The sequence below is a fragment of the Coccinella septempunctata genome, chromosome X (genome assembly GCF_907165205.1).
Source record: "Coccinella septempunctata chromosome X, icCocSept1.1, whole genome shotgun sequence".
NCBI lineage: Eukaryota > Metazoa > Arthropoda > Insecta > Coleoptera > Coccinellidae > Coccinella > Coccinella septempunctata.
In genome coordinates, this window is record NC_058198.1 from 10,202,874 (window position 1) to 10,230,630 (window position 27,757).

Genomic DNA, 27,757 nt, shown 5'->3' on the forward strand with positions numbered 1-27,757 from the left:
AGGGATTCATGCAGTATATCCTTAAACTGCTTATACTGGCCTCCTGGTTTCCGAGCTTCCTCTGTGAATTCGCCGTACAGAGCTATCTTTGGGAGTTTCGTGTCTTGCATCCCCAGAATGTGGCCGCTCCATATGAGTCGGACCCTCGTTACGTGAGTCTCAATTGTTATACAACTCGCGGGCTGCAAGACTTCCGCATTTGAAACTTTGTGGAACCATCTGATGTGCATTATTTGTCTTAGATGACGTTGTTGATATTGTTGAAGCTTTTAAATATGTCGCCTGTAGGGCGTCCAGCTTTCGCTTCCGTAAAGAAGCGTTGGGAGGAACAGAGTAACACTTCTTTGTGAACACCTGTCTTGGTCTTCAGATTGATGTCGTGATTTTGAAACACTCTGTCCTTTAGCTTCCGATGCCGAATTGATACGGTTGTGTATTTCCGTGTCCAAGTTAGCCGTAGTGTTTATGAAGCTTCCCAAGTATTTGAACTGCTCGACCTGTTCTAGAGTTTCATCCTTCAGGCTGATATCTGTTTAATGGCGTTCTGGCGGACTTACCAGGATTTTGGTTTCGTCAATATTGAGTCTAAGGCCTAAAGCTTCGTATATATGTTTATAGGTGTCCAACATTATCTGTAGATTCTCTGAGCTGCTAGCTATAAGAGCGCAGTTGTCTGCATATTGAAGTTCCGTGATAAACTTTTTACGGATTTTTGCTCTGAGGCGCTTCAGGTTAAACAGGCCTCCATCGAATCTAAATCTTATTTCAACACCTCATGCAGGCATACTCATATCAGCAATTATCGAGACAACTATGGCGAAAATATTGAACAGTAAAGGCGCTAACACGCAGCCTTGTTTTATTCCAGAGTTTGTCAAGAAATGGTCGGTTGTAGAGCCATTATGCTGTATTCTAGCGGTGTTGTTGATATAATTATGCTGAAACTGGGACCCCAATCTTATAATCCAAGAAAACCTCCTTCTGGTGACAAAAATTTGAGGTCCTTATGCTGAAGACCCAATGGAGAACACTTGAATAGGGTAACACATAACTGTGCGCGAATTCTTGATTGAGATTCTGTGATTATGCCCCCCAAATCAAATGATCCTAAAGAAACCCCAAGGACAACTTCTTTCCAAACATCTAGAATTTTAGGGGCTCCATGGTCAACAAAACGAACGAGTACCACATAACCGAGCTCAAAGTAAAGATTCAAATTGTGAGGTTACGTCATCAAGTGAGGAAGAACTCTCTTTGATTTACTACTAATCACCTCTTGAATATTTTCGAAACGCATTTCAACACTGTAGATGTATAATGGTATTTGAATAGGATGCTACCTACTCTACATATTGACCTATTATGTAGAGTGTAAACGGCGAAGTTTACCTTAATGATTAATAATTTTTTTTGCAGATAATAACGCAGTTAGTGTAAGTAATAAGATGGATATTCTATGGAAGCAAATCTTCATTCAACCGAAAAACAATCGAAACTTAGTCAGGTTACCGACGTACATTCGTTTGTTTTTCTGTTGAATCAAGATTTTCTCCCATGAGAATTTCATTTGTATTTCCTACAGTCAAGGTGTTTTTTTTAAAAGCACCATCTGATAAAGCCGCAAGAAAAAGTGGGGTAGGCATTAAAAAATTATGATGTTACTCTGTAAAAATGACGTCATATGTACAATTTTTATGCCATGTGGTGGTTAATCGAGAACTCAAATTGTTCTATCCCAGTGTTCTGTTTGGAAACATTTATTAATGCAGTTATTAATTTTGTTCCCTACTTTATCCACACACTGTATTCAGTTGATAAGATCAGTGATAAACTGCTGTTAGTCCTAAACGAAATAAAATCTGTTGTATAATATTTATGATCTAGTTTTTTTAGCACGTTTTCCACTGACTATTCTAGACGCTGTTCATTTAATTGGCAACTCTAAAGGACATTCCAGAATGGATCAGACTGAAACTAAGAATCAAGCGCAAACAAGAGAGATTAAAACTTTACGGGCACATTTCACCATCATATTTCTCGCATTTTATGAAGTGCAAGTGAGATTATTCCAAGTTGAACCATAAACATTTTTTATGCGATGCCCAACTTCGGAAAACAACTTGTTCAAATCGAATGGCGCACACTTACGGGATATTTGATCACTGAACTAAGAGACAGAGGAGAAGATGGGACGTGAGTCGGATTTTAACTAGTTTCTCTCGGACGTAATCTTTTCACTGCCGGAACCGTAGCTCGATCGACCTTTTGTCGGGGGATTTTCTTACCATGTCACCCGTTCTCTCTGGGCGCCTTAGCGACAATTGGGACGTTTTTGGCTAATCAGTGGTTCATCGATGGAAAGCCAATTTGGACGCCTTAAGGGTCACCCCCGACGACGGTGCCGTTCTTTTTGTTTTATTCATTATTCATCCCAGGCATGTCGTAATGCGTGGTGTGATATCGAGGAAGGAGAGACGTGCTCGACGCTTTTCAGGATCTCCATCGGGATGTTGGAGGGAAGGAGTCGCGAATGAAAAAATTCGACAGAATGCTGTCCACCTAATGGTTTCTGCAGACCTCGTTATTTTTACAACTGTGGGAACATCTCTTCCTAGATCGTTCTTTCGAATTTGTGCATAGGAACATACACGAAACATGTGTCCAATATTATTATGGCTATACTTTTCTGATTTCAAAATGCACCCATCTGAAAATTCAGCTCATATGGAAGAATATCGCAAAAAGAGCTCACATTTTACACACATATGGATTATATCCTGAGTCTTCGAAATATTGAATCATTCCACAGGGGTGAGACTTTGACTCGTACAAATATTTTAACTGCAGATTTTTGAGGTGAAAAGAAACACTTTTTTACTGTACTATTTTTTCTGATTCGGCTCTGATGAAAAGATATCGTCATTTTAAGTTTTCATAATGAGCTATGCCACCTCTGGAGAAACAAAAATCCCTTCAAAATAACGAGCTTAATCTATGGCACTACACGTTCACACATCAGACTTCTTCATCTGACGAAGTTCATTTTCTGATAATTTTTTGAATTTTATCTTTTATTTGTCATCAATTGTCAATACATAGAAACAGAGACTGCATAGAACCGTTGTTTCTATGTAAAATTACCGGATGACACCTCACTTTTCGGCAAATTAATCTATTCCTACCGAACAATTGGCAGAGTTGCATTCAGCCAAAGTACCCAATTTTCAGAATATCACAGATATTTTTTCCGATTCGGTCCTGATAAAGAGATGAAGCCATTCAAAGTTTTCATAATGACCTGCGCCACCCCTTGAAAAACAAAATAACCTTGGCTAAATCTGTGACACTACACATTTGTGGATCTTTTCAAACAAAGTTGTATTCGGCCAAAGTACCAAATTTTTTAACAGATACTTTTTGAACATAGAATTACTCGAAAACGGCGCAGTTGAGTCATTCGGGGTAACTGAGCGCAGTGGGTAAGTGTGCGCAGTGCGTATATCTCGACATTGCAATGTATGAAAGAGGGGTTCATTTGGGTGAAGCAAGGGCGCAGAATCGCCATATTAGTTTTTCATAGGAGTGCGCCGTGCCACGTTTCTTTAACTTTTTATTTGCAATCAATCAAATTCACTAGTTTTCTTGTTAATTTTTAGCATCTCTGCAAATTCTGCCAGGTCCAAGTTCCGAGTCCCTCAGTGTAAAACAATATTTTATTCGATCATGGGCATATTAATCTTAATATATAATAAAAAATTTTAGGTTCTCTTAGCTGCTTAACTCTATAAGAACGTCAATTAAAATTTTGGCTTACTGGGGAAAGTGTGCGCGGGTAAGTGTGCGCATAGATTCATTATAAGGGCATTAGTTCAGTGAGGAATAAATTATGACATTGCTGATTTTCTTGGTTAAGACTCGATCAATATTGTCCTATTTGTTCAGAAAAATATGAAGAGCCACCAACAGGGGAATGTATCAAGTGTTGTGTTCACCAAGAATTGTGGCACGAACAATAATGCACTGCTTGTAAAAAGGCGGTTCTGTATTGACAATAAACAGCATTTCTCTAATATTGTAACATTTTGATGACATTATTTTGTAATTTGTTTTGATTGTGTGGTTCACTAAGCACTGCGTTCACTTACCCCGTGAGGGTGCGCAGACTTACCCTCAATACGGGGCATGTGAACGCACTCCGACTTTCACCATTAAATTTTTTTTTGCGGACAAAAAAAACGTTTTTGTTTGTTTGCCTCTTGATGTTTTTTTATAGATTAGAAAATTCTCTATCTTATGAATATGTTTTAATTTTCCTAGCTTCAACATTTGAAACAGGGTATGGCTTGAAAGGCAAAAGTGCGCACAGTTGCCCCGAATGACTCTATACGAGAACATAGGAAGAAAACTTTTATTTTACCAAACTTTCACATATTCATTAGATAGCGTCCAACTTAGTTTTAAGAGTTGGTTGAATTTTTGGGATTTTTATGGTACGTAATGGTCATTATGAGAAATCTGAAAGACTTGGGTGCTATCTTGTATTCGAAAAAGATTCATCAAATGAATAAAAAACTATATTCTGAAATTCATTTCATTCTATTAAGCCGTTTGTGAGATAGAACTAACAATAACGTTTTTTTTTATGGTTTTTCAACAGCCTGTATCTTTCAAACAGAGCCGATTCGGAAGAAATAGTACGAGAAAAAGCGTTTCTTTTGACCTCAAAAATCTACTGTTGAAATATTTGTACGAGTCAAAGACTTACCCTGTAAAATTATTATTATATTATCTCATTTTTGTATAAAAAATTTTTTTTTCGAATTCCAAATTTTCACTTCATTTATAATATTCGTTATTCGGTTTTCAACTCTTAAAATGAGTCAGTAGTGGCCTAGTTTTGGTGAAGTTCAGAAGCTTCTGAACAGCCTGGATGTAAGCTGTTTAAGTAACTCTTTTCTATCAGTTTTTCCGAAATTTTCCAAGTTGTTTGGAATAAGGAATAACTATTCGACGGAGTTTGTCATGCACCTTCTAAGAGGGGTTGAGGGGTGATGTGGTAATTGCAAGTGGTAACCCAACCTTAGTGTACCAGAAATTTGTTGCTGAGGATGATTTGGTAATTGATTTTTTTTTCATAAACTCTTTCTTTCTTATAGGAATGTAAACAAAAGCATGTTATGCTTGTCTTTAATTGTTCAATTATTTTCAATTGTATAATTTTCATTTTTTCGAGCATTTTGATACGAAATAGTAGATATTATTCAACTTGTTAGCATCGACTACCTCTATCCAATAATGTTAAATAGAGCACACAAAGCTCAGGAAACTCCGATATAATGACTAAACATTATTGACTTTTTCGAATAGACTAAAAAATTTGTGGATGTAGTACCTGCAGCGTTCCTATAATGAAATTCATGGCAATAACTTCTCTACGAACACGTTTATCCTTTGAAGTTTGCTGCCTCAAGTAATCAAGAAAAATGCTTGGAAGGAAACATTTCCTTCCAACGAAAGGTTTAATTTCACCCCATATGTAGCTGAAAAATGCATAGGAGCGCTGACTTGCAAGTTTATTTTCAATTTGTGAAAACGCTCTTCAAGACGAAGAAGATTACATGAGTTTGACGGGACGTATAGTGTGTTCATAGACGGACGACAGGGGGGAAACTTTGAGTTATGAGGCAGATTATGTTTTGCCAGATAGCTTGAGACAGAGTTAAAAGGATCCGTCATTTTAATTAATCTTATCTGAAAAATACCTCGATTTTATCAGGCAATTTGATTATGCGTTTGTCCCATGAAAATCCGCTTTTATCCAGTTCTGGAAGTCATTTTTTTTCCATGTTTTTTCTACACTTACCTACTATTAGAACTGTGCTCAACTTTTACTGCTAAAAAATTAAAGTGGGTAATTTGCTTACGTTATCATATATGAAGTGAAATAAAAAAAATTAATTTAGGTAGGCCAACCTACCTGAAATGGCAACAGTAAACAAGACACTGCTTCAGAACGGCAATTTAGTAGAAACATTAATAAAATTAAGATTCTACCTGATAGAGTGTACAGAGTATCCAAAGTGCTTGGTTTTTGTTGTTTCTGGTACAAATATTTCAACAGTAGATTCTTGAGTTCACAAGAAACACTTTTTTGCCATTTTTTTCTAGTCTACTAGGTTTAGAAGATACAGGCTGTTGAAAAACCATAAAAAATTTTGTTTTATTTATATCTCACAACAGGTTTTATGGAATGAAATTAATATACTTTTTCATTCGTTTTATGGATCTTTTTCGACTACAAGATATCACCCACGTCTCCCAGTTTTCTCATTATGACCATAACGTACCATAAGTACCGAAAATTCAAAGAACCCAACTCTTGAAACTAAGTTGCACGCTATCTAATGAAAATTTGGACGATTTGTAAAATAAAAGTATTCGTCATATTTTCTCGTATAATGCACCGGTTTCGAGTAAATCTATGTTCAAAAAGTATCTGAATTTTAAAAATTGTGTACTTTGGCTGAATACCACTCGGTTTAAGAGGTCCACAGATTTATCTAGTTATTCATTTGTTTCTCCAGGGAAGGCACAGCTCATTATGAAAACTTACAATGGCTATTATGCAGATATATATTTTCAAACATAAAGTAATTATGATATATTTTCTACGACAAAATATCGAAATCAAATAAAGATCTCATGAAGTGGTTTCCACTAATGGACTTTTCAAGAAAATCAAGCCCAGGACTCCTCTCAGCGTTCTCACATATGTTGTCTAGAAGTACGAGATACAGCTAAAATCGAGAAATTTGGGATACCCTGTAGAGGAACCTTGAAATCAAGGTTTAATATCGATTAAGGAATATTATGCCAAATGCTCGTCGAAGCATTGACAAGCTTTTGTTATGTTTGCGGTGGGTCAGATATGCGGTGTAATTGCTGTGCAAATCAAAAAATCAAAATCAAAATGCCATTGCAGACAAGAGGTGTTCAATATAATTTGGTCTGTAGAAGCAGCAGGCCAATCTCTTTCATTAATCTAATGCATTTCTATGCGTTCGTTCACAATTCTGGCCCTGTGAGGACTAGAATTATAGTCGATTAACATAAAATTGTCACCGATGGCTGTAGGTTGTACAATCAAATCACGATACCTTACTGCTGTCATGGTTACGTTATAGAGATATGTGCGCCCATTAAAACAAATGCATGGCCTAGCTGTCCATTATGATATAGATATCGATTAACAGCTAGTGTCTCTGTCTATACATCTTAGTGAAGTTTTTTGCGATGCTTAATTTTTTTCATCATGGATTTGCTGATGAAATGAACTTAGTGAAAGAGCACCAAGATTTCTAGTTTTAAATGTCTGCACCTTCCCTGAGAATGGCCTCCTCTGATCATTTCATGACTAGATGAAGAGGTGTGAGATCAGTGATGATCTCCAGTGTTCTCATAGCTCCAGTTATGTACACACAGGCAAGAATTTATTGTGCTTTATCGACGGCTTTCCTCGTATTGTTATAACTCGATGTAGAATGCAAAATTCATGAATGATACCATTTGTTAGAATTCAAACCTTAAGAAACGAACTAGAATGAAATCATTGGAGAAGACTAGAACAATGAAAATGGAACTGATTGGTTACATTCATTGGTTAAATGTGTTTGCAGCAATCAGATTTCCTGGAAACTATTTCTATCGTTTGCAAGCTTTTCCAATATTATCGAGAAGTGTTCAAATGCTGTTTGCATTATTCTGGACACGCCTAGTTGGATATCCTTTGTGATCAAACAGATACTCAAGTAATTGAAGATATTCCAAGTTGCAACAAAATTAAGATAATAATCAGGAAAACTCAATGGAACATGGTTATGATATGCCTTGGATCACGCTAAGTCACATTAGAATTCCAGTTGTTAGCTCGTTCAGAGGGATGTGTTTTGAATTAATCCTTTGATATATTATCTTAGTGATTAGCGATGGTTTAATTAACATGGTTTGACATTCACTGGAACTGCCAGTTTCAATGGATATCCGACGGACCGTTTTGCGGGACGGAAGATAGATGATTTGAATTAATGAAGTTCCGTTAATATATCATTATTATGAATTTTCGATTTTAACCATTCTGTAACGAGGAAACGAATCGGCCGTTTTAATTGGGGCGTGAAACATTATCTCTTCAACGTTTTAACGAGGCCTTAATGTGTACATTGCCAATTTTAGTCGATTTAGCACGAATTGGTTTCATCCGGAATTCACATGATAGCCTATTGGTGTTTAACAATATAAGGTTTATAAGGTTGAAAAATTTGTTGTGACAGTAGCAAGGGTAAAATTTGATTGGCGAGTTCTCAATAGCTACTCTTTCAGTCAGAATTCTTTCAATTTATTTCTCGTTTTTCCGTTTAAACCTCTTCAATTCCCTGGCAGATGATGCCCGTTCTTCAGGACACTTGAAAAACAGAAGAATCATTTCCTGAAAGTCACAGGAGGAAAGAAATATTGTTAATGTTTAATATTAAGAAGAAATTCAGTGCTGAAGTAATTCCTTGTGTAGAGTGAATAGAAAGTAACGCACAAACTCAACTTCCTCTTTGGTATTATCTATTTTGTATCAAAATGCTCAACCAGTACAATTTTATTTCAAGTTAGCAACTTTTCATTTATAATAAGAATATACCATCTACGAGGGTAGTTGATTTTTTTCAAATGACAACACTAATTTCTTGTGTCCGAAATGGATTAGACTCAATATCGACAAAACCAAAATCCTGGTAAGTCCGCCAGAAAGCCTTCAAACAGATATCAGCCTGGAGAATGAAACTCTAGAACAGGTCGAGCAGTTCAAATACTTGGGAAGCTTCATAAATACTAGGGCTAACCTAGACACGGAAATTCAAAACCGTATAAATTCGGCATTCTGGAAGCTAAAGGACAGAGTGTTTCAAAATCACGACCTCAATCTGAAGACCAAGACAGTTGTTTACAAAGCAGATGACGACTGCCCAACGCTTCTTTACGGAAGCGAAAGCTGGACGCCCTACAGGCGACATATTAAACAGCTTGAATAAACGCAACAACGTCATCTAAGACAGATAATGCACATCAGATGGTTCCACAAAGTTTCGAATGCAGAAAGAAGTCTAGCAGCGCGCGAGTTGTACAACAACTGAGACTCAAGTAACGAGGGCCCGACTCAGACGGAGCGGTCACATTCTGAGGATGCAAGACACAAGACTCCCCAAAATAACTCTATATGGCGAATTCACTGAGGGAGCCCGAAAACCAGTAGGCCAGTATAAGCGGTTTAAGGACATCAATCCCTAAAATCAGTTAATCCCAATCATAACTGGGAACAACTAGCGTTAGACAGGTTACAGTGGAGGTCATTGGTACACAGTTATAATGGAGACTCGAGAAGGATACAGCGGCGGCCAGATCTGGTTGGTGACTATCCATGCCCGGAATGTGGTAGGATCTGTAGGTCACGATTGGGTCTCTACAGTCACAGGAGAGTACACAGTCGCGATTAGCCCTGAAAAATTATAAGTCTGTTCGCACTTTTTTTTCTTTTTCTTTTTTTTTTCTTTTCTTTTTCTTTTTTTCCCCTTTTTTGGTCTTTTTGTAGATTCATTCCCGGTAACAGGAGACAGCAATGAATGAATGAATGAATGAATGAATGAGTAGGGCGATTGAAGTGTAATCGAAAAAATGCTTTTTTCGTAGGGTAGTAAATGATAAAAGATCTATGTTCATAATTTTGATTTTTATTTCACTCCATCAATTTCTGAATAATGAAAAAGGCATGGTTTCGATAACAATCAAAAACATCAGTTGCTCTAAATAGCAAGCCATTGGTCTCCAAATAGATACATAAAGAAGTAAAAATTCAAATTCAATGAATTCAAGTATTTCATCTTTATAATACAAAAAGGTCAACTAACTTTCAGCCTTCTTTAAGGCCACTTAATTATACATGGAAGATTGTGTGATAAAAAATGAAATTGACCTGTAAGTGCATTGTTCTACTGGACAGTAGATAACGAAAATATAAATTCTTTGTCTAACATAAATGTTCTATAGTGAAATAAGAACAAGAATATCAACAAGTGTTAAGATCTGAATTGAACTAGCCAATTTGCCATCGTCAGGACAACTAAATGGAGAACGTTCCACCGAAGAAGAGCATATGCAGACCATAGTCTGGTCTCATTTGACCTCGTCAGTTTTCTGCATATCCTAGACACGGAGTCACCTATATTTATAATTGGTATACTTGGGTTTTTCCTATATTCAATGTGAGTATATGGCTCACGTTGTGCTCTATCATAATGTAGCTATATTTTAGTTTGGCTGCAGACCTGAGGGAATTTCACAAGAGACATTTATTCAATATGGCAAAAAGAGATTTCGACTATAAATATTTGCCATTTTTTCAGAGCACTCCGAGTAATCACTTTCGAATGCAAGAATAGAAATGGCCGACTGAATGCGCTTCCTGTCATGACAGTTACATTCCCAGAATATTTCGGGATTAATCAGGATCCTCGGGCAATATTCAGGAATATCCCGTGAAAGAGCTGGGGAATATCAAAGAACTCATTACATTGCAAGAAGGAAGTGGCACTTACGCAAACTGAAGTGTGTGTAGGCAAGTGGATTTCCAAAGGAAAAATTGTTAATTATCGTGACGAGCTGAAATAAATGCTATGCGATGAAATAATTTCGTTCTTGTTAAAAAGTGGATCTTGTAGATTGTAATTTGCTTCACTCTCTGGAAACATTGAGGGGATTCTGGGTGGTTACAATTGTCGTAAGATGAAATTGGAACGGAAAAAAAACTGTTACTTCCCCCAGGGAGGGTTGCCAGGAACGTTGCCAACAACGTTGTGGGGAATTCGTAGGGAGCCTTATGGTTTGTCGATTCGGGAGAGGAGAAGCCGCACGGTTTCTTCCTGATTTTGTGCGGGGGATATCCGGGAAATTACATTTCAATTTTGGATAAATTGAGGGCTGAAATTCATATTTTTCAAGTAAGAACTTGAGGGAACGCTGACGAAGACGTCAATTAATTCAAATATTGTTTCAGGATTTGGCGCCCAGTGAAAAGTAAAACATGGTTTAAATGACAATAAATAAACGAATATATCTTAGCATTAGGCATGATCTCCTTAGCTAAAATTCTCACCGAACAAATTCACAATTTGCTAAATAGTCTCTCAATGAATTTTGTAGAAATAAAATTTGAATGATATATTTTTCGTGATATTATTGCATTAGGTATTTTGCTTCCATAACTCACTTACTCGCAGAACACACATTCAGAAATCTAAATAATTCAGAATATATAGGTTTATCAACCCTAAAACTTGACAGTTTTGTTGACAAGAGAAGTTCGATAATTTCACAAATTCATTCCTACTACCAATAGGTGCTTTGCTCAAACCAAAAGTTCTGCGTATCGTAGCCATGTCAAAATGTAGTATGTGTATCTACTTTTGCGGCCTTCGACCGTTTTTACTTTTCACCAAGAGCCCCTAAACAAGTTCCTGTCTAAGAACCGGTGTAACAGATGTCTTATACTTCAAGATTTCCTTATTCTAACCTGAAGAGATAAAAACCAGATAAATTCGTTTAACCTTAACCTTTCCTCTTTTTGTGTATTTCAACTCACCGGAAGATACTAAAATATTAAAGAAATAGTCTGTTTTTTATATTAGTCTGTTTATTATATTATAGTTGGTGAAAATGAACTGCTTGAGTGTCACTTAAGGGCTTAGTTGCCCCCTTAAATGTAGTTGAAAAGAGCGATTGATCTAGATAGTTATGGAACCGACGATGCTAAATCGGGATTTACTCGAGAGTCGTGGAGACCTAATGGATTTTGAAGATCAGGTGGTAGAAAGAAAAAGAAGTTCTATGATGTATGCACTTTCAGCGGTGGGGAAAGCGTCTGAAGATTTTCAAAGATGTAAAAAAAATCGTCAGGTGTACATACTCGAGAGTGTCAGATTAAGATAATGTATATGCCCTACGTGTCTCTGATAATAAACTTATGTTTATCTGACAGTTTGCGTGGTGGGGCTGGCCGTACGGAAGAGTTGAAAATGGTAAAAATAATGTTTTTTCGAACGTGTTATCTTTTTAGAAGGTGCGTTAATTGGACCCAAAGGAAGATAATTTCAAGAGACTGGCAATTCTGGCGTAAATGTAAACGCAAAAAAATCGTTATTTGTACATACTAGAGCTTGTCAGACATACATACAGAAGGTTGATCTCGGTGTTGCAGACGTGTTGACCCATTAATCTGACACTAATCAGGGAGGGTTTCCTTAATCTGACAGTTTGAATATGATAATAAGGCCATTTTTATAATATCTTCATTCCTGTACCTCTGATCGTTTCTGTATTCTTTATGGAAGTTGTGGATAATAAAATTCTATACAACTTTTGTTTGAAGCAATTTTAAATACTCTTAACCGTTTTCGAGTTAGAGGCCGATAAGGGCGAGGAGCTTAGCCATATATGCGAAAGGCCAAGGTCAATGTAGAAACAGAGTCTATTGTACAGAGTGGGCAAAATTGGTGATACCTGACCTACAACTTTTTAAACCAACGAGATAAAGGAAAGTGAATGTACCATTCATGTCGTCTTTTTTCGAGAAACTAATAATGCCATCAACTGCATTCCTCTATCTTCTTTTGTTTTTGAGTTATAAGCCAAAATTTAAATTTGGGCGATTTCAACTTTGGTCATTATCTCCGTTTCTGTTTGTGCCAGAATGTTGATATGAAGACATTAAACATACACTTTTTTTATAGCAATCCAGTGGCGTACTATGATTTTTTCCTACAGGTTTATTTGCTGAGCTATAATATAAAGTTGTGTTTTTCTTATCAAAACAGTAGTTTAAAATGACTTAGAAAGAATCGAAATTTTTTCGTTTCAGAAATATATCATACATCGCACTCAGTCTTTCTAAGTCATTTTAAACTACTGTTTTCATAAGAAAAAATACATCTTTATGTTATAGCTCAGCAAAGCCATCAAAAAAGTGTCTGTATAATGTTTTCATTTCAACATTCTAGCTCAAACAGAAACGGAGATAATGACCAAAGTTGAAATTTTAATTTTGGCCTATAACTCAAAAACAAAAGAAGATAGAGGAATGCAGTTGAAGGCATTATTAATTTCTCGAAAAAAGACGACCGTAATGTGCCACGCATTTTCCTCTTTCTCGTTGGGTTGAAAAAGTTTTAATTCAGGTATCACCAATTTTGCCCACCCTGTACATTCATCGCCACATATCCCAAAAACGTTCAAACGTAGAAGGAATTGGCTTCGGAAAAAATTTGTAGAAAATGTTATGCTCTACAACTTTTATATTGAATGCGAAAACAATTTGTAGCCCAGAAAAATGGGATAATTTAAAAAACTTGATTTTTGTGACTTTTTTGGCCAATTTTCATTGCTTCGGCTTGCTGAAACTGTCAGATTATATCTTTTCCATTATTCTTGATCCTTAGCTTAAAAATAAGAAAAAAAAGCCACAGCGCTCTAGAATGTACACGTGACTTTTTTTTGCAAGTTTGGCACCCTCTAACACGTTTTCGTCACGCTTAAATTGTCAGATTAAGAGGATATATACTTTTCAACGTGTAATTAACCACATATAGGGGAGACTGGGGAGGGTTGATACGTTTTTTGGAATTCTTATTCTGGAAACTGAATTATATGAAGAAACAGGACTTTTCTTATATTATATAATTCTTCAATTAATCGTTCAACAAAATAAATATAGAAGTCTCAAAACATAACCATCTTATTCTATACAGAACGTTGAACACAAAAACATGCAAACTGTCTCAAGCCTCCCCACATATGGGAGGATTGATACGATGTACTGGGAGAGTAGTCGAGAGGATTATTAAGCTCAGTAGGTAGGTCAGCAATGATACTGGCTTGCTTTGGTCCCATAGGTGTAGAAAAATCATGAAATGGTCGGTTAGTCACTTCCGCACAAGAAAAGTCGACCTCGTTAAATACATGGGGATTGTACGGATAAATTCCAGTTGTTAAAAATCCCTTTGATATGTTGGATGGTGAAAACGCCTTCATGTAGGCCTATCCAACTAGCTACGGAATATTTTTTTGAAGATGATTCATGTATCTGGCCTCCCCACGACAAGTGTCTCAAACCTCCCCGACAGCAATTTTTAAAGGGATTTATGTTTTCATCTTATACTCATATATTTTGAAAGGCGAATAAAACTGTAAATTGAGTAGTTTTATGCATATTTCCCAGTGAAATGTTTGTTTATGCCGAAGAATTAATGAATGATCATAAAACCCTTAGGTAACTTGAGTAAAAACTTACAATTTCTCACCTCGAAACACTCTTCGTTGAATATTTCACAAACAAACTACTGTAAGCCTTACAGATTAACGTCACGCAATGCCCTCTGCCAAAGAATAGTGTTCACTAGTATAAAACTTTTGAAAACGGCTACAGATCGCGGATATAAGCCTGTATCAAGCCTCCCCATGTATCAATGCTCCCTAGTCTCCCCTATCTTAATCTGGCACGCTCGAGTATGTACAATGACGTTTTCTTCACTATTCTGACAGGCTGTCCTAGACAATTCCCCCTATATACAGATCTAATTTTTGGTAGAGGTACTCTACAGGGTCCAAGGTATCTTCCTATATATTAAGCTGACACGCTCGAGTAAATCCCGAATTTAGACTATTGATTACTGTTAACATACTGCTGTTCAATTAAGAGCCTTTCAGATATCAAAGCAGGAGATACATCAAATCAACGACGTGGATATCAGATTTCCGATTTCAAGAAATTCACTAAGATCTGAGTTGCCTTGTTTCAAGTTGAATTGACGCTGAAATTGAAGCTCACGGAGTGAATCCATGAATCCAACTTTCTCGAACAAAATTATCGCACATCATGAAGTCCATTTTGATCTTTATCAATCTGTTACCATTAATTTTTCATCTTTTTTTTTCAGTGTTGCCCCGAAACATACTTACAGTTTTGTCTTGAAGCAGGCCAATTCTGCAGTCCAGAATGATTGTGGATCCGACTCTAGCGGTGAGATTCATCGGATCGGATCCTTCCTCGAAGAAAGGTCCCCATCTGGACTCAGGGAAATGGAAGTGGGTCGGTAATCCGCGTCCTATGTGTTTACGGATAAGATTCATGGTGGTTTCTTGATCCAGATTCTGACTTATAGTGGTTGCAATTTCCGGATTTATCGTTGATTCATTCTGTTTCACTTCGTCAGCCAACAAGATTTCTTCAGTGGTGTCATTTCCTGCAATTATATTTTTTTTTGGATCACATGTCAAGTTTTTGAAAGAATAGGGTGTCTCCCAAGTCCGTATATATATTTTCATATTCTGCATACTTCTTCATTTGGCATGGAGCTATCGTTGCTGTCCCAGATGAAAACCAGTGAAATTCAAAGAATAATTGTTTACAGCGAAATATCTCACATGTCAGGTATTGAAACGAAAATCCGTGTAATTAAAATTCGTATTCCTCCACCCTTCAACCTAACCTACCCACGGTGAATGGAAAATAAAGTGGCGTGCATTAATTTTTGTTTCAATCCCTTCAGACGGCCCTTCCTTTATAACAAGTTTCATCCAGGGTATAGGAGCAGAAGTGAGGGTTATTACCCACTGGGTGTTATTATCCGCTTGTACCTGAACGCAGATGGTTTATATTATTAGCGAGGGTCGATAAACTCACCTGCTGCTTTTATCCTCACCAGCATTTGGAAAAGAAGTAGCAGTCGTTTTGCTCTTTTCACGTGATGTATCATGATTAGAGTTCCTCCAGTTGCCCTTTTAGCATCGTGTTAAAGCGTTCTGAAAAGTGAAAAAAATTGGTTTCAATCACAGTTTTCTATTTAAATTCACACACGATGAAAAAAAAGGAATTTTCAAATAGGTTATCATATCAATTAGCACTCCATTTCATTTTGTCAAGCTGGAGAGGAATTATATGAAGGAATAAAGTGATTTTGCAGAAGGATTTATTGGGCTATTTCCATCATTTTGGCTTATTCTATTCAACGTTTCGGCTAGCATTCAATGGAGAAGCTTTTTTCAACTACACTTCGAGAAGACTCCTACACATTATTGGTATATGCTTCTTCGCTTCTTCTTCTTCAAGAAGGATCGTTTGGGATGAACATATGTTATGTGTTATCAGTTTTTTGAGTGATTAATGTAGAATTCTCTGAAGATTTTTCTTGAAAAAGGATTCTTGATTCATTAACACTGAAATAACTCTTTTCGAGTTATTTGACTTGCACTGCGACCTCAAGGTCTATTGTGCCATGCATCAGAGCTGTTCTTACAACTGCGCCATCTACAGTTCGCCTTCCAGCACCAGAGTTTCAATGAACTCCAGTATCTGAGAGGGCTTCAATGGGGCTAAGTCTTCATTTCTCCTAAAATCTTCTAGTCCAAGACATTCCTTGCGCAGACTTGTAAAGGTGAGGCATTCTGTAAGCAGGTGAACAGGAGTTTATTCCTCTTCCCCACAGACTCTACACTCGTTAGTTTCTGATAAGTCCATTTCAAATCCAAATACTTATTGGAATGATATATTTCTGGAAGATTCTTTCAGAGTGTTGCTCTTTTGGTTTCTACCTCTTCCAGAAACTCTTTCTCATAGGTGCATTTCCCTATACCACAGAAAGGCTCTGTGTCAGTAAGTGGCGTTTATGCTCCCTTTTTGGCGAGTGTGTTGGCTTCCTCGTTTTCCTTTGACCAGGAACCCAGACTAAAGAGCCCTTGTTGTTCTTGGTTCTTTTATTGAGTGAGCTAAGAGATAGACTATTCAGCTTTTCAGATTATAGAATCATCAAGATGAACCAACTTTGGCTAACAGTACGTCTGAATTTTGTATTGTAGATTCCAAAGGGGGTTGAGTTGCACTGACACCTCAAGTTCTATTGTGCTCAGGGCAGTTTAAGACGCTTTGTTCGAGAGTTCTAACGAACTCCAGCAGTACCTGGGATGGCTGCAAGCTCCTCCCTCCTGCAAGTTTCCCGTCATGGGCATTTTTTACGTTTTTTAGCAATGGCGACACATTCTGTCACCAGATGATCTGGAGTTTCATCTTTCTTCACACAGAATCTGCACTATTCAGTTTTTACTGAACCCATTTTTATCAGGTTCTTCTTGAGTTGACAATGACCGGTAAGGAGGTCTAGCATATTTTTGCAATTATCCAGATAGTTCTTAGATCTCACAGTGTTCCGAAGGACTATTTTGAAATATTTCTGTCTCGGAGGATTTCTCCAGAGTATGTCTTCTCTGGGCGTTTCGTGGTCCTGAAAATTTTTCTTGTGAGGATTCAATGCTCCTTTCTTGGCAAGTGTATTGGCTTCTTAATTTCCTTTGATTACCAGGGAAACCCAAGCTGAATTGACCTACTCATTCTTGACTTATTTGTTGAGGTTCCTCCGGCACTCCCACAGCATCATTGAATGGATCAAGTGCTTAGATCTTTATATCACATTTCCGATCTTTCTTGGTTTATTTCTACACATCTTTCGATTGCTAATATTTCTGCCTCAAAGGCGCAGCATTCAATCGATAGTGAGCATCTAGTGCCAGACCCCAATACTCCTCCGCAAGTCTCTGTCGTGGTTTTCGAACCATCTGTTCACTATTTAACAGTATTTCTTTTGAAGATTTATGGGGTGGGTTTCCTTTCCCAATATACCTCTCTACTTAGCATCGTAGGGCAGGCGATGAGCTTGTAAAAAGAGCATCAAGGTTAACACCCAATGGTTTTAACCTTGAGCCTTTCTATGGGCTTGGAAAACACCAATGTGAGGCAGCAGTCCAACAATGGGAGTTGAACAACAGAATAACCCTCTGGAGAAACACTCCTGGACCTACTAAGTCGAAGAAATTCGTGATGATTTCACCGACCCACACCAGAAAACTGCTAAATCTGTCACGAGCTGAGCTTTGGGTGATGGTGGGACTGCTGACAGCGCACTGTCGGTACAAATATTATTTGTGCCATATGGGAAAGTCAGCAGATGAGATTTGTAAGCTCTGTGGAGCAGAAGCAGATACAGCTGAACACATGGTATGCAAGTGTCCAGAGCTGGCTGGCTTAAGAACCACTCATATGGGGAAACCGGTGCTGTATACTCACGATGTAACGGCCAAGGCCCCTAAGGATGTTGTCGGTTTTATCAACACCATTGACGACTTCCTTGGGTTCCTATGAATGAGTAGGGTAGAGAACAGAAGATCTACATGGTTTTGGTTTCTGAAAGGCTAATCGAGCCACAACGACCCCGGTTCAAATAATAATATTCGCAGGGATTATTTTTTTTATCGAAACGCTTCGAGATATTTGAATGAGATTTGTTAGAAATGGATAACTCATCAAGGTGATTATTTCACGTTGAATACATCGTCTTGAGCAACTACAAAGGTGTTCGTTACTGGCATTGATTTTCATTTCTTTTTCTATTTAGAACAAAGCTTATCCTTCTAGGATACAAGACTACAGTCTGTTCCTCATGAATTGCCGAATTTGTTATCCATTTGGATGAGATGCAACGCCCTGTATCTTGGAAACGAATCAGTTCCAGACAAAGGCCTACAGGACCTTTCTGACTCCAAATGACTCAGAGGTAGACATCCAGAATTTATAAGAAATTTGAGAAGCTAATAAAAAATTTTACTCCTACTGCTACAGTAATACTTAGCTGCTATGAAACTTCTCCGTCTGTATTAATCAGGATAATTCAAAACGACTCTAATGTAGGGAAGAACAAAACAACGAAGATGCAAATTTCATTGTTGATTATTCGTGCTACCCCACTACAATCCAATTAGTCCGAAATATCTTATTTGTTTGAATGCTCTTTTCGAAGTGGTAAACCGAGCCTCCATTTGAGATTAGCAGGAGTGAGCATTACGGTGTCATTTAACTATACTGCCCTTATGAGCCGACCAAAACCTCGCGTTAACCGGGGAAATCGTCCTCCCCGAGTTAACTTGAACTTTCCTGTGCACACACCAATATTTATTCAACGGCTTGGATATGGTTCATGGCTCATCTAATCAGCAGCCATTCCCCAAAACCGACATTGTAAACGCTTGACGCTTTATAACCCCAAGGACCGTCGCGTTCATCACGCTGAATGCTTCGGGACTCCAACTTTGTACTGATTCTACTAGGAGTTTCCCCTTCTGTTCGACGCTGAGAAAAACTTTTACGTATTTTATTCGTTTCGCGAGATCGATGTCTGGATTCGGACTGCGTTCTCGATGGCTGTGTGATGAATCGACGAAAATAGTTTATTCTGAAGTAACAAGCTGTTTTTCCTCACCCCTGCTCAGAATTTTCTCGAAATCAATACAGGGTGGGCTAATGAACTTGACTGTATGGCTTCAAAATGTACATAAGAAATAAAAATTGCAACCATAGCATATATTGCTGAATATCTTAGGACCTGGGTTTTCCATTTCAGCGGAGTTGTGCATAAAGTGTGGAACCTAAAATTTGCCCCCTAGACGGGTGTTTTCGTTGTTTTTAGATCACATCTCCTATGCTACTGAAAATAACAGAAAAATGGTTGATACGAATTTGATGAAATGTAAGAAGTGGTCCTAATAGAATTTGATGGGTCGAATGGGATCAAGAATTTTTCTGTAACACACATTTCAAAACAATTAAATTTCGAAGTTTGCTCACTTTCCAATAACAATTCGAAAATATAGAAACTTACGTCCCTCCGCCTCAAAACTTATCTATACTGTCAGTCTTGCCCAAACCAAATACACTGCGCAAAAAAATTAACGCACATTAGGGAAATCTCAAATTTATTCTACAACTGAAGGTGTTCTCAACGATAATTATTTTTATCAGAATTATGCATGCATATGTTATCCACTTCCAACGTTTTTCTTCAATACAGATGTTTTTTCCGAGCAGGAATAAAAAAAGATGATATTATCAGATTTTGAATGTATTGGCTCCATTCTAAAATCAGTTGTTCTCGATCAATTCTAGTGATCAATAGTTTTTCTTTCGTTTGATTTTCCACACTCGATCGCTATGCAACGCGAAACACGCAATTTGACCCAAGAGGAATGTGGCCAAGTGGTAGTTTTGCGAGAAGAAGGGTGGACATACACAAGAATTGCAGAAAGGTTTGGAGTTTCCCATACAAGTGTGTCCAGAATGTTGCAGCGATTCAGGGAGACAGGTATGAATGTCCGAAGACGAGGACAGGGTAGACCACGGGTAACAACTGCCATTCAAGAACGTTACTTGAGAGTTTCTTCGTTGAGGCAACGGTTTGCAACCGCTCGCCTCCTTCAAATTCAGCTTGAGCAAACTCATGAGGTGCAAATTAGCACTCAGACAATAAGAAATCGCCTCGGAGAATATGATTTAAGGCCTCGTGTAGCGGCAAGAGGCCCAGCTCTTACCCCAGCCCATCGAAGGGCGCGTTTGGATTTTGCGAGAGAGCATATCCATTGGGAAGAGGCCGATTGGAAAACAGTTCTCTTCACAGATGAGTCTAGATTCTGCCTCTACCATTGTGATCGACGTTCCCTTGTATACAGACGTCCATATGAAAGATATGCTCAGTGCAATTTCCTGAATACTACTGGTTTCGGGGGAGGATCGATTATGGTAAGGGGTGGAATATCTTTGACTGCTCGCACAGACCTAGTGGTCGTTGATAATGGAGCTATGAATGCTGATAAGTATATAAGGAACATTCTTGAAGAGCATGTAGTGCCATTTGTCCCCTTACATTGGTGAAAATTTCATTTATATGATCGATAATGCCAGACCCCATCGTGCGCGCATCGTTTAGGAGTACCTTGAAGAGGTTGAAGTCTCTCGAATGGAATGGCCAGCAAGAAGTCTAGATCTAATCCGATTGAGCAGGTTTGGGACAACCTCAATAGAAGGCTGAGAAGTTCAGAAAATCATCCACCTACTCTTAATGACTTAGGAATCCAACTCGGAGAAATCTGGGAAGGATTAGATCAGAATATTTTAAGATCACTCATTTTGAGTATGAACCGTCGTTGCCGAGCTGTAATTAACGCAATGGGTGGAAATACCAAGTATTAAATCACTTATCAGCATTTCAGTATTTTGAAAATTGTTCATTTCTCTTCTTTCACATAAGATTCGGTGAAATCCTGAATTTTTCTTTCATTTAATGTGTCTTGTTTCGTTCAAAACCCTCCCGAGAGAACATAAAAAATAAGTTATAAAGTTAATGTAGAGTTAACTTTCATAAAATTGAGATTTTCAGAATGTGCTTTAATTTTTTTGCAGTGTATAAATAAAAACCGTCGGAAATTCCACAATGATAAAAAATCAACGAAAAGGTTCAATTGTTGGTTAGGAAGTTGTTGTGAAAATGTTAGCCTTGTTGGTCATTTGTCATGGCCAGTCCGAATTCTGTTTAACCGAACCAAAGTTTTAAGGGGCAAGTTGAAACCCTGTAGTAGATTATTTGGAGTGCCAGGCTGGACTAACTTTGCTCTGCCAGTCCAATATCCACTCGTTGTGGTATCGAAAGTAGGCCTCGAAGAGTACAATACTTGAGACGAGCTCGTGGAGGTACCACTAAGTACAAGCTTTACCGATAAAAAATTTTTTCTATGAAACTCTTAATTATCTCGTTCTTTTCTGAAAAAAAAGCAAGAATATCAACTAAACATATTCTGGTATCTCATCAAAATGGATATCGGGAAGTGAACCTCAAAAACCCTCCTTCCTATTTGCACGTGGCCTGAGCAAATGAGTGAAATTATTCCTCGTTCCAACAGAAACTTCCTTCTACACCAATACAACTTTTTTCTACTCGAAAATGCCTCCTATCTCACTCGAATGTGTATCACTGTATATTTCCCATCAGCATTTCCACAGGGAAAACACTGATATCCAGATAGCAATTCTCGAATATACGTCGCGATTGCTTTTCACCTTGGGTGAATAATTATCTCAACAAAACATGTCCCTGAACGATGTCATCCGAGGATTTCAAGGTCAGCAGTTGTTATGACATTGCAAAACAAGTGGATATACATATGTATATGTTCATTTGTAAATCGATCGACTTTTCTCATTATAACATTATAACTAGAATTGCGGAATTCGTTACCGAATTTCATCAACAATGTCTCCATGAATAATTCAGAATCAAGTTTGGGGCCAATTTCGAATGGGAATTGTTCTGGATTATCGAGAAATTGAGAGCTTCTGGAAAATATTATCTGAGCGGTTGTTATGGGGGCCGTTATTTGGTGGTCAATGCGAATAATCATACCTAATCGGGCCAAATATGTTCCAGCTCGAAATATTGCACTATAATCGGCATATTAACGCAAATCACAGTGGAAAATATAAATATAACTGATGAAATTCATGTTAAATAGATAATTCTTGCGTTATTGAACTGACAGCGCTTGAAATCCAAACTCATCAATTGTTTATGAGTTTGAAAATGTTTTTCGTACGAAATACGATCTGATTGTAACATATATAACTCGACTGAACATACGAAACACTACAGTAAAAATACATCTGGCCTTATTGCAAGGATTTGCTGAGCTGTTGAAAAAATATAAGTCCAGTATATGCGAGCTTTGTCCTTTCCAGTATATGGCAGCACTTGTTCTTGTCATATACCATGAACTTCTCTCAGTTGAAATAAAGAATTCAGAGTACCTCATTTTGCCTCCCTATATGTATAACCTATGGAACACACATTCTGCAAGCAGACAGGATGTCTCCTGTCGGTCATGGCAACATTAAATTTAAATTCATTAATTTCCAGAAACAAAGCGATGATCGATGGAATGGCGACACTCTGGTTCTCCAAGACCTAAGAAGTTTTGTGTCCAAAAATGCTGGGAAAGTTCTTCCTTCAGTTTTTTGGGATTGCCATGGAGTAATCATGATTGATTTTTTGGATAACGGTAAAACAATAACAGGAGATTATTATTAATGAGAAAAGACGCGGAAAGTTATCCAAAGGTGTTTTGTTTTTGCAGAACAACGCCCCTGTACACAAATCTCATGGTTTCATGCAAAAAATTCGTGATTTAGGGTTTCAATTACTAGAACACCCCCCTTATTCAACAGATTGGGCTCCATCCGACTATCATCTCTTTCCTCAACTGAAAACAGGTTAAAAGGTCGTAAATTTTCTTCCAATGAGGAGGTAATAAAAGCTGTGGAGGTCTGGCTTGAAGAGCAAGAAGAGACATTTTTTTTAAAGGTCTAGAGGAGAATATGTTGAGTATTAAAATATTTTGTAACGTGGTTACCTCGGAGAAAATTTATCTCGAGCGCCAGCTATTCTTTAAGGGAGAATAGCAAACCTACCAGAGTAGCTACTAGTCGGAGACAGAGTTCGCTGTTATCTAGGGTGGTAGCGATAAAGAAGTAGTCAAAATCGAATTGTGTACCAGTTTATTCACACCTTCGGAAACTGATTATATATATACAACGGAAACATGTGTAGGTATGAAATATGAGCGAATCAATCAGCAAACATACATTCTGGAAATTCTATCCGATCACGAGCACTTTGTAAAGTTTATACGGGGTACAGTGAAAATCAAAGGTTGTTCAATAAAATGCGCCAACCAGAACTGACGAAATGAATACTAAGGATGACCTCGTGAAGTGAAATGACTTGCTATACCGTGTCGGGATGTAATTAATTGTATTTCTCCAGAAATGAAAGAAACACAACCAGGGCGGATCTACTCGAGACTTTTACTCGCTACCCCAAGGGCTAACGCTCCATGACTGATAGCGAAGAAAAGGTCTATTTTTAGCGCAACTACGGGATTCAACTGACGACGAGCGGTATCTCTTATTCTCTACCCCAAAGGCTTACGCACCATGACTGATAGAAAAGAAGAGATTTCGGTTTCAACACTTATGATGAGGAACGCGAACAGGGGGGCTGACGGGACTCTCTTCAGTACCCCAAGGGCTTACGCACCATGACTGATAGCGAAGGGAAAAGTCAGACTCGCAAAACAGGGTAAAGTACGATAAAATATAACAGAAAGCGATACAGTACAGCAGTGTCAAAGAAGTAACCGGTGTAGGTCTAATTAAGAAACTGAACGGTAAAGACGGGGTCCTACCTCCTTTATTTCAGGCACTCGCGGAAAAAAAACGAAAACTAAAAATTAATTCCTAAGGGCACTAACCCTCGCAACACAAAATTATTTCTAAATTCGTTGAACGGCTGGTCGTGCACACAATTAAAGTCGAATCGCAGAGAAAAGAGAGTACGGAGCGTAAAAGTGACTAAAGAGTAAAAGAGTCAAAGTAAAAGAGGTCGTCGCGGGGAAAAATCTGCTTCTATAGGCAAATCCCCCCACACGTTAAAAATCTGAAAATTCCAGAATGCGACAAGAGTGAAAAACGTCGTCAGCTCCGGTTTATCGCATATCAACATCAGAAAAACCTCGAAATCTTCAACGGCATGCAAGAAAAACAACGTTAAACACAGATGAACGGTTTTTTACATTTACTCTGCCTATCGGAATGAATGTACTGAATATTTGAGAATTAAATATTTTTAATTATAATATAAATATGAAATGAAAGGAATGCACTAAAATGAAATCCAATTTTCTCAGAAAACTGGAGATCATTACAATTTTGATATTGAAATTTTGTTTGGTTCTATAGTAGGCTAAAAATTTTTCAATACATCCTCGTATATATCAGAAGAAGAGCAGATTTGACTATAATGTTTTTGGACAAGAGATCGCCCCAACCATTTTTGTAGCATCTTAAACTGACATGCTGTATATTTAAACACGTTCTGACCTGATGATATATGAGATGAAAATAGTTGATAAGAATTGACCAATATGTTATATTCTCCAATATAGCGAAATATCTAGAAAACGCAGTTATTTTTCGTTGATTCCTACGAAGATTCTTTCCATTCCCCTTGGAGGTAAGGGCGAAATCGAAAATATATACATCGTTAGGAAAAAATAGAGAAGTTCAGGTTAGAATCGGTCCGCCAGTTCCCAAGTAAAGGGTTCGATCGGAAACCCTGATAAATCCATATCTTAGGAACCCCTGCCTGCAAATCCGTGTTTTAGCAATGCTTAACAACGCGTGAAAACCCGTGAACCACCAAATTTACAACTCCGTGCCGTCTATAGTTTGAGGTGTATAATGGCCTGAGAAGCCACTAAATGGCATACACAACGTGAAGAATTGAATTCCGGGCCTATACGGAATTTATACACGAGGCCTTCGGAAGTAGCGAGTTATTTCCGCAAACCGGAATTTCCACGGAGCCGGAAAAATTCCGTGAAGTTTTCCACCGAAGTAGTGAACCCATGATTTCGTGTTCTTACGTGAAAACATTATCAATGAATTGACATTCACTAGATCCTGTAAAATATAAGGGAGTTGAAATTAGACATTGCACCTTTATCACTCGTCAATATTTGTTTTAATATAAATTTTTTGATTTCCATACATTTCATCCTCCTACACATCCTTCAGTTTAGGAATTTAAAAAGGTGTCAGTGTCAAAGGTGTTTCAAATCTGGCATTGTTCCATTATACAGTGCGCGTTAAAATTATGGACAACTTCATTTTCTCAGAAGAAAAATATTTGGCAACAAAATCCTGAAACAGGTTTTACTTTTACCGAATTTTTATGCATTTTTGAAGGATTTTTGTTGCACCTGTGCCATCCCCATCAACCCTCTAATCATGTGGTACTTTTTTGGCAAGGTCTTTGTATCTTCTTTGCAGCCGTGCCGAAATTTTCAAGAAAATTGTTTTTTTCTAAATTTCTTAGTTCAAAGATGTTTCCAGTATGTGCACCTAGAAATATATCTAGCTGGAAGTCCTTTTTCCGGTAACTGTACTGTGGTTCGGGTTGATCTATGGTAGAATGAAAGATATCATTGGTCAATAATTCTGAGACCTTTCTGTGTATCCAGTAAATTATAGGTGACCCTGAAATCTACCCCTTCCTACTGACAACTTTGTCATCCACATAGCCTCTATTTTCGAAACTCTGGAATAAAACAAGTCTGCGTAGTAACGCCATTACTGCTCAATTTTTCCGCCATAGCTGTCTCGATAATTGCTGACATGAGTATATCTGCAAGAGGTGTTGGAATAAGAATCAGATTTGATGGAGGCCTGTTACACCTGAAGCGCCTCAGAGCAAAAACCCGTACCAAGTTTATCACGGAACTTCAATATGCAGACGACTTTGCACTTATCGCTAGCAGCCCAGAGGATCTACAGATAATGTTGGACACCTATAAACATCTATACGAAGCTTTAGGCCTTAGATTCAACATTGACAAAACCAAAATCCTGGTAAGTCCGCCAGTAAACCTTCAAACAGATATCAGCCTGGAGAATGAAACTCTAGAACAAGTCGAGCAGTTCAAATACTTGGGAAGCTTCATAAATACTAGGGCAAACCTGGACGGAAATACACAACCGTATCAGTTCAGCATCACGGACATTCTGGAAGCTGATGGACAGAGTGTTTCAAAATCACGACCTCAATCTGAAGACCAAAACAGCTGTTTACAAAGCAGTGGTCCTCCTAACGCTTCTTTACGGAAGCAAAAGCTGGACTTCCTACAGGCGACACATTAAACAGCTTGAACAAACGCAACAACGTCATATAAGACAAATAATGCACATCAGATGGTCTTGCAGCGCGCGAGTTGTATAACAATTGAGACTCAAGTAACGAGGGCCCGACTCAGATGTAGCGGCCACATTCTGAGGATGCAAGACACAAGACTCTGTAAGGCGAATTTACAGAGGGAGCTCGGAAACCAGGAGGCCAGTATAAGCGGTTCAAGCATATACTGCATCAATCCCTAAAATCAGTTAATGCCAATCATAACTGGGAACAACTAGCGTTAGACAGGTCACAGTGGAGGTCTTTGGTAGACAGCTATAATGCAGACTCGAGAAGAATACAGCGGCGGCCAGATCTGATTGGTGACTGTCCATGCCTGGAGTGTGGAAGTATCTGTAGGTCGCGGTTGGATCTCTTCAGTCACAGGAGGGCACACGGTTGCAAGTAGCCCTAAGAAATTATAAGTTTCATCGCACCGATAGTCCGGTTTTTTAGTCTTTTTGTAGATTTATTCTCGGTAAAGAGATTCAGCAATGAATATTCGAAGCCAAGCTCTGTCAGCTGTGAATAGCAGCACATCCAAAAATTTGCAGTGTTTTCTTGATAAAGGATGTCGCTTGTTAATATGTTTAAGGTAATTCAAATTCTTCTCCTCACTACTTTCGTCTATATCTTCAAAGCAAGAAGGAATGAAAATTCGGTTAACTGAATCTCTAGCCTAATCCGAGAAGTTTTCACTTTCGACCTGCTCCGCTGATTGCCATGCGAATGTCAAGATATAACATAAAGTAGATGAAACTTGCCCAAATGATTCTCACAAAGTTACTGAAAGTTCTTCAGCACATTTCCGTCATCAATGCGTCGGGACTTCACGATTGTTTCATATTTCAAGATTTGCTGAAGGCAGACGTCTTTCACGAACTTTCTGAATATAAACATCTCATTCGCCGAAATGTCATCGCAGATCAAGGGCCTTGGGCGTATTCGAGGAATGTTCGATGTTCGAAAGCACGGTTTTGGCTTCTCGTTTTATTTCTGTTCCCCAT

The 27,757-nt window shown here is 38.0% G+C and overlaps 1 protein-coding gene across 1 annotated transcript in view; it reads right to left on the reverse strand.

Moving 5' to 3' along the window:
* Window positions 1-27,757, reverse strand: part of LOC123321325 — a 311,066-nt gene that overhangs the window by 9,924 nt on the left and 273,385 nt on the right. Inside the window, exons 4-5 of the mRNA XM_044908795.1 lie at window positions 15,779-15,897; window positions 15,055-15,338 (exon numbers count right to left, since the gene is read on the reverse strand). Of these exons, the coding sequence (XP_044764730.1) occupies window positions 15,055-15,338; window positions 15,779-15,851 (357 nt within the window). The 5' untranslated portion in view covers window positions 15,852-15,897. The remainder of the gene's footprint in view (window positions 1-15,054; window positions 15,339-15,778; window positions 15,898-27,757) is intronic.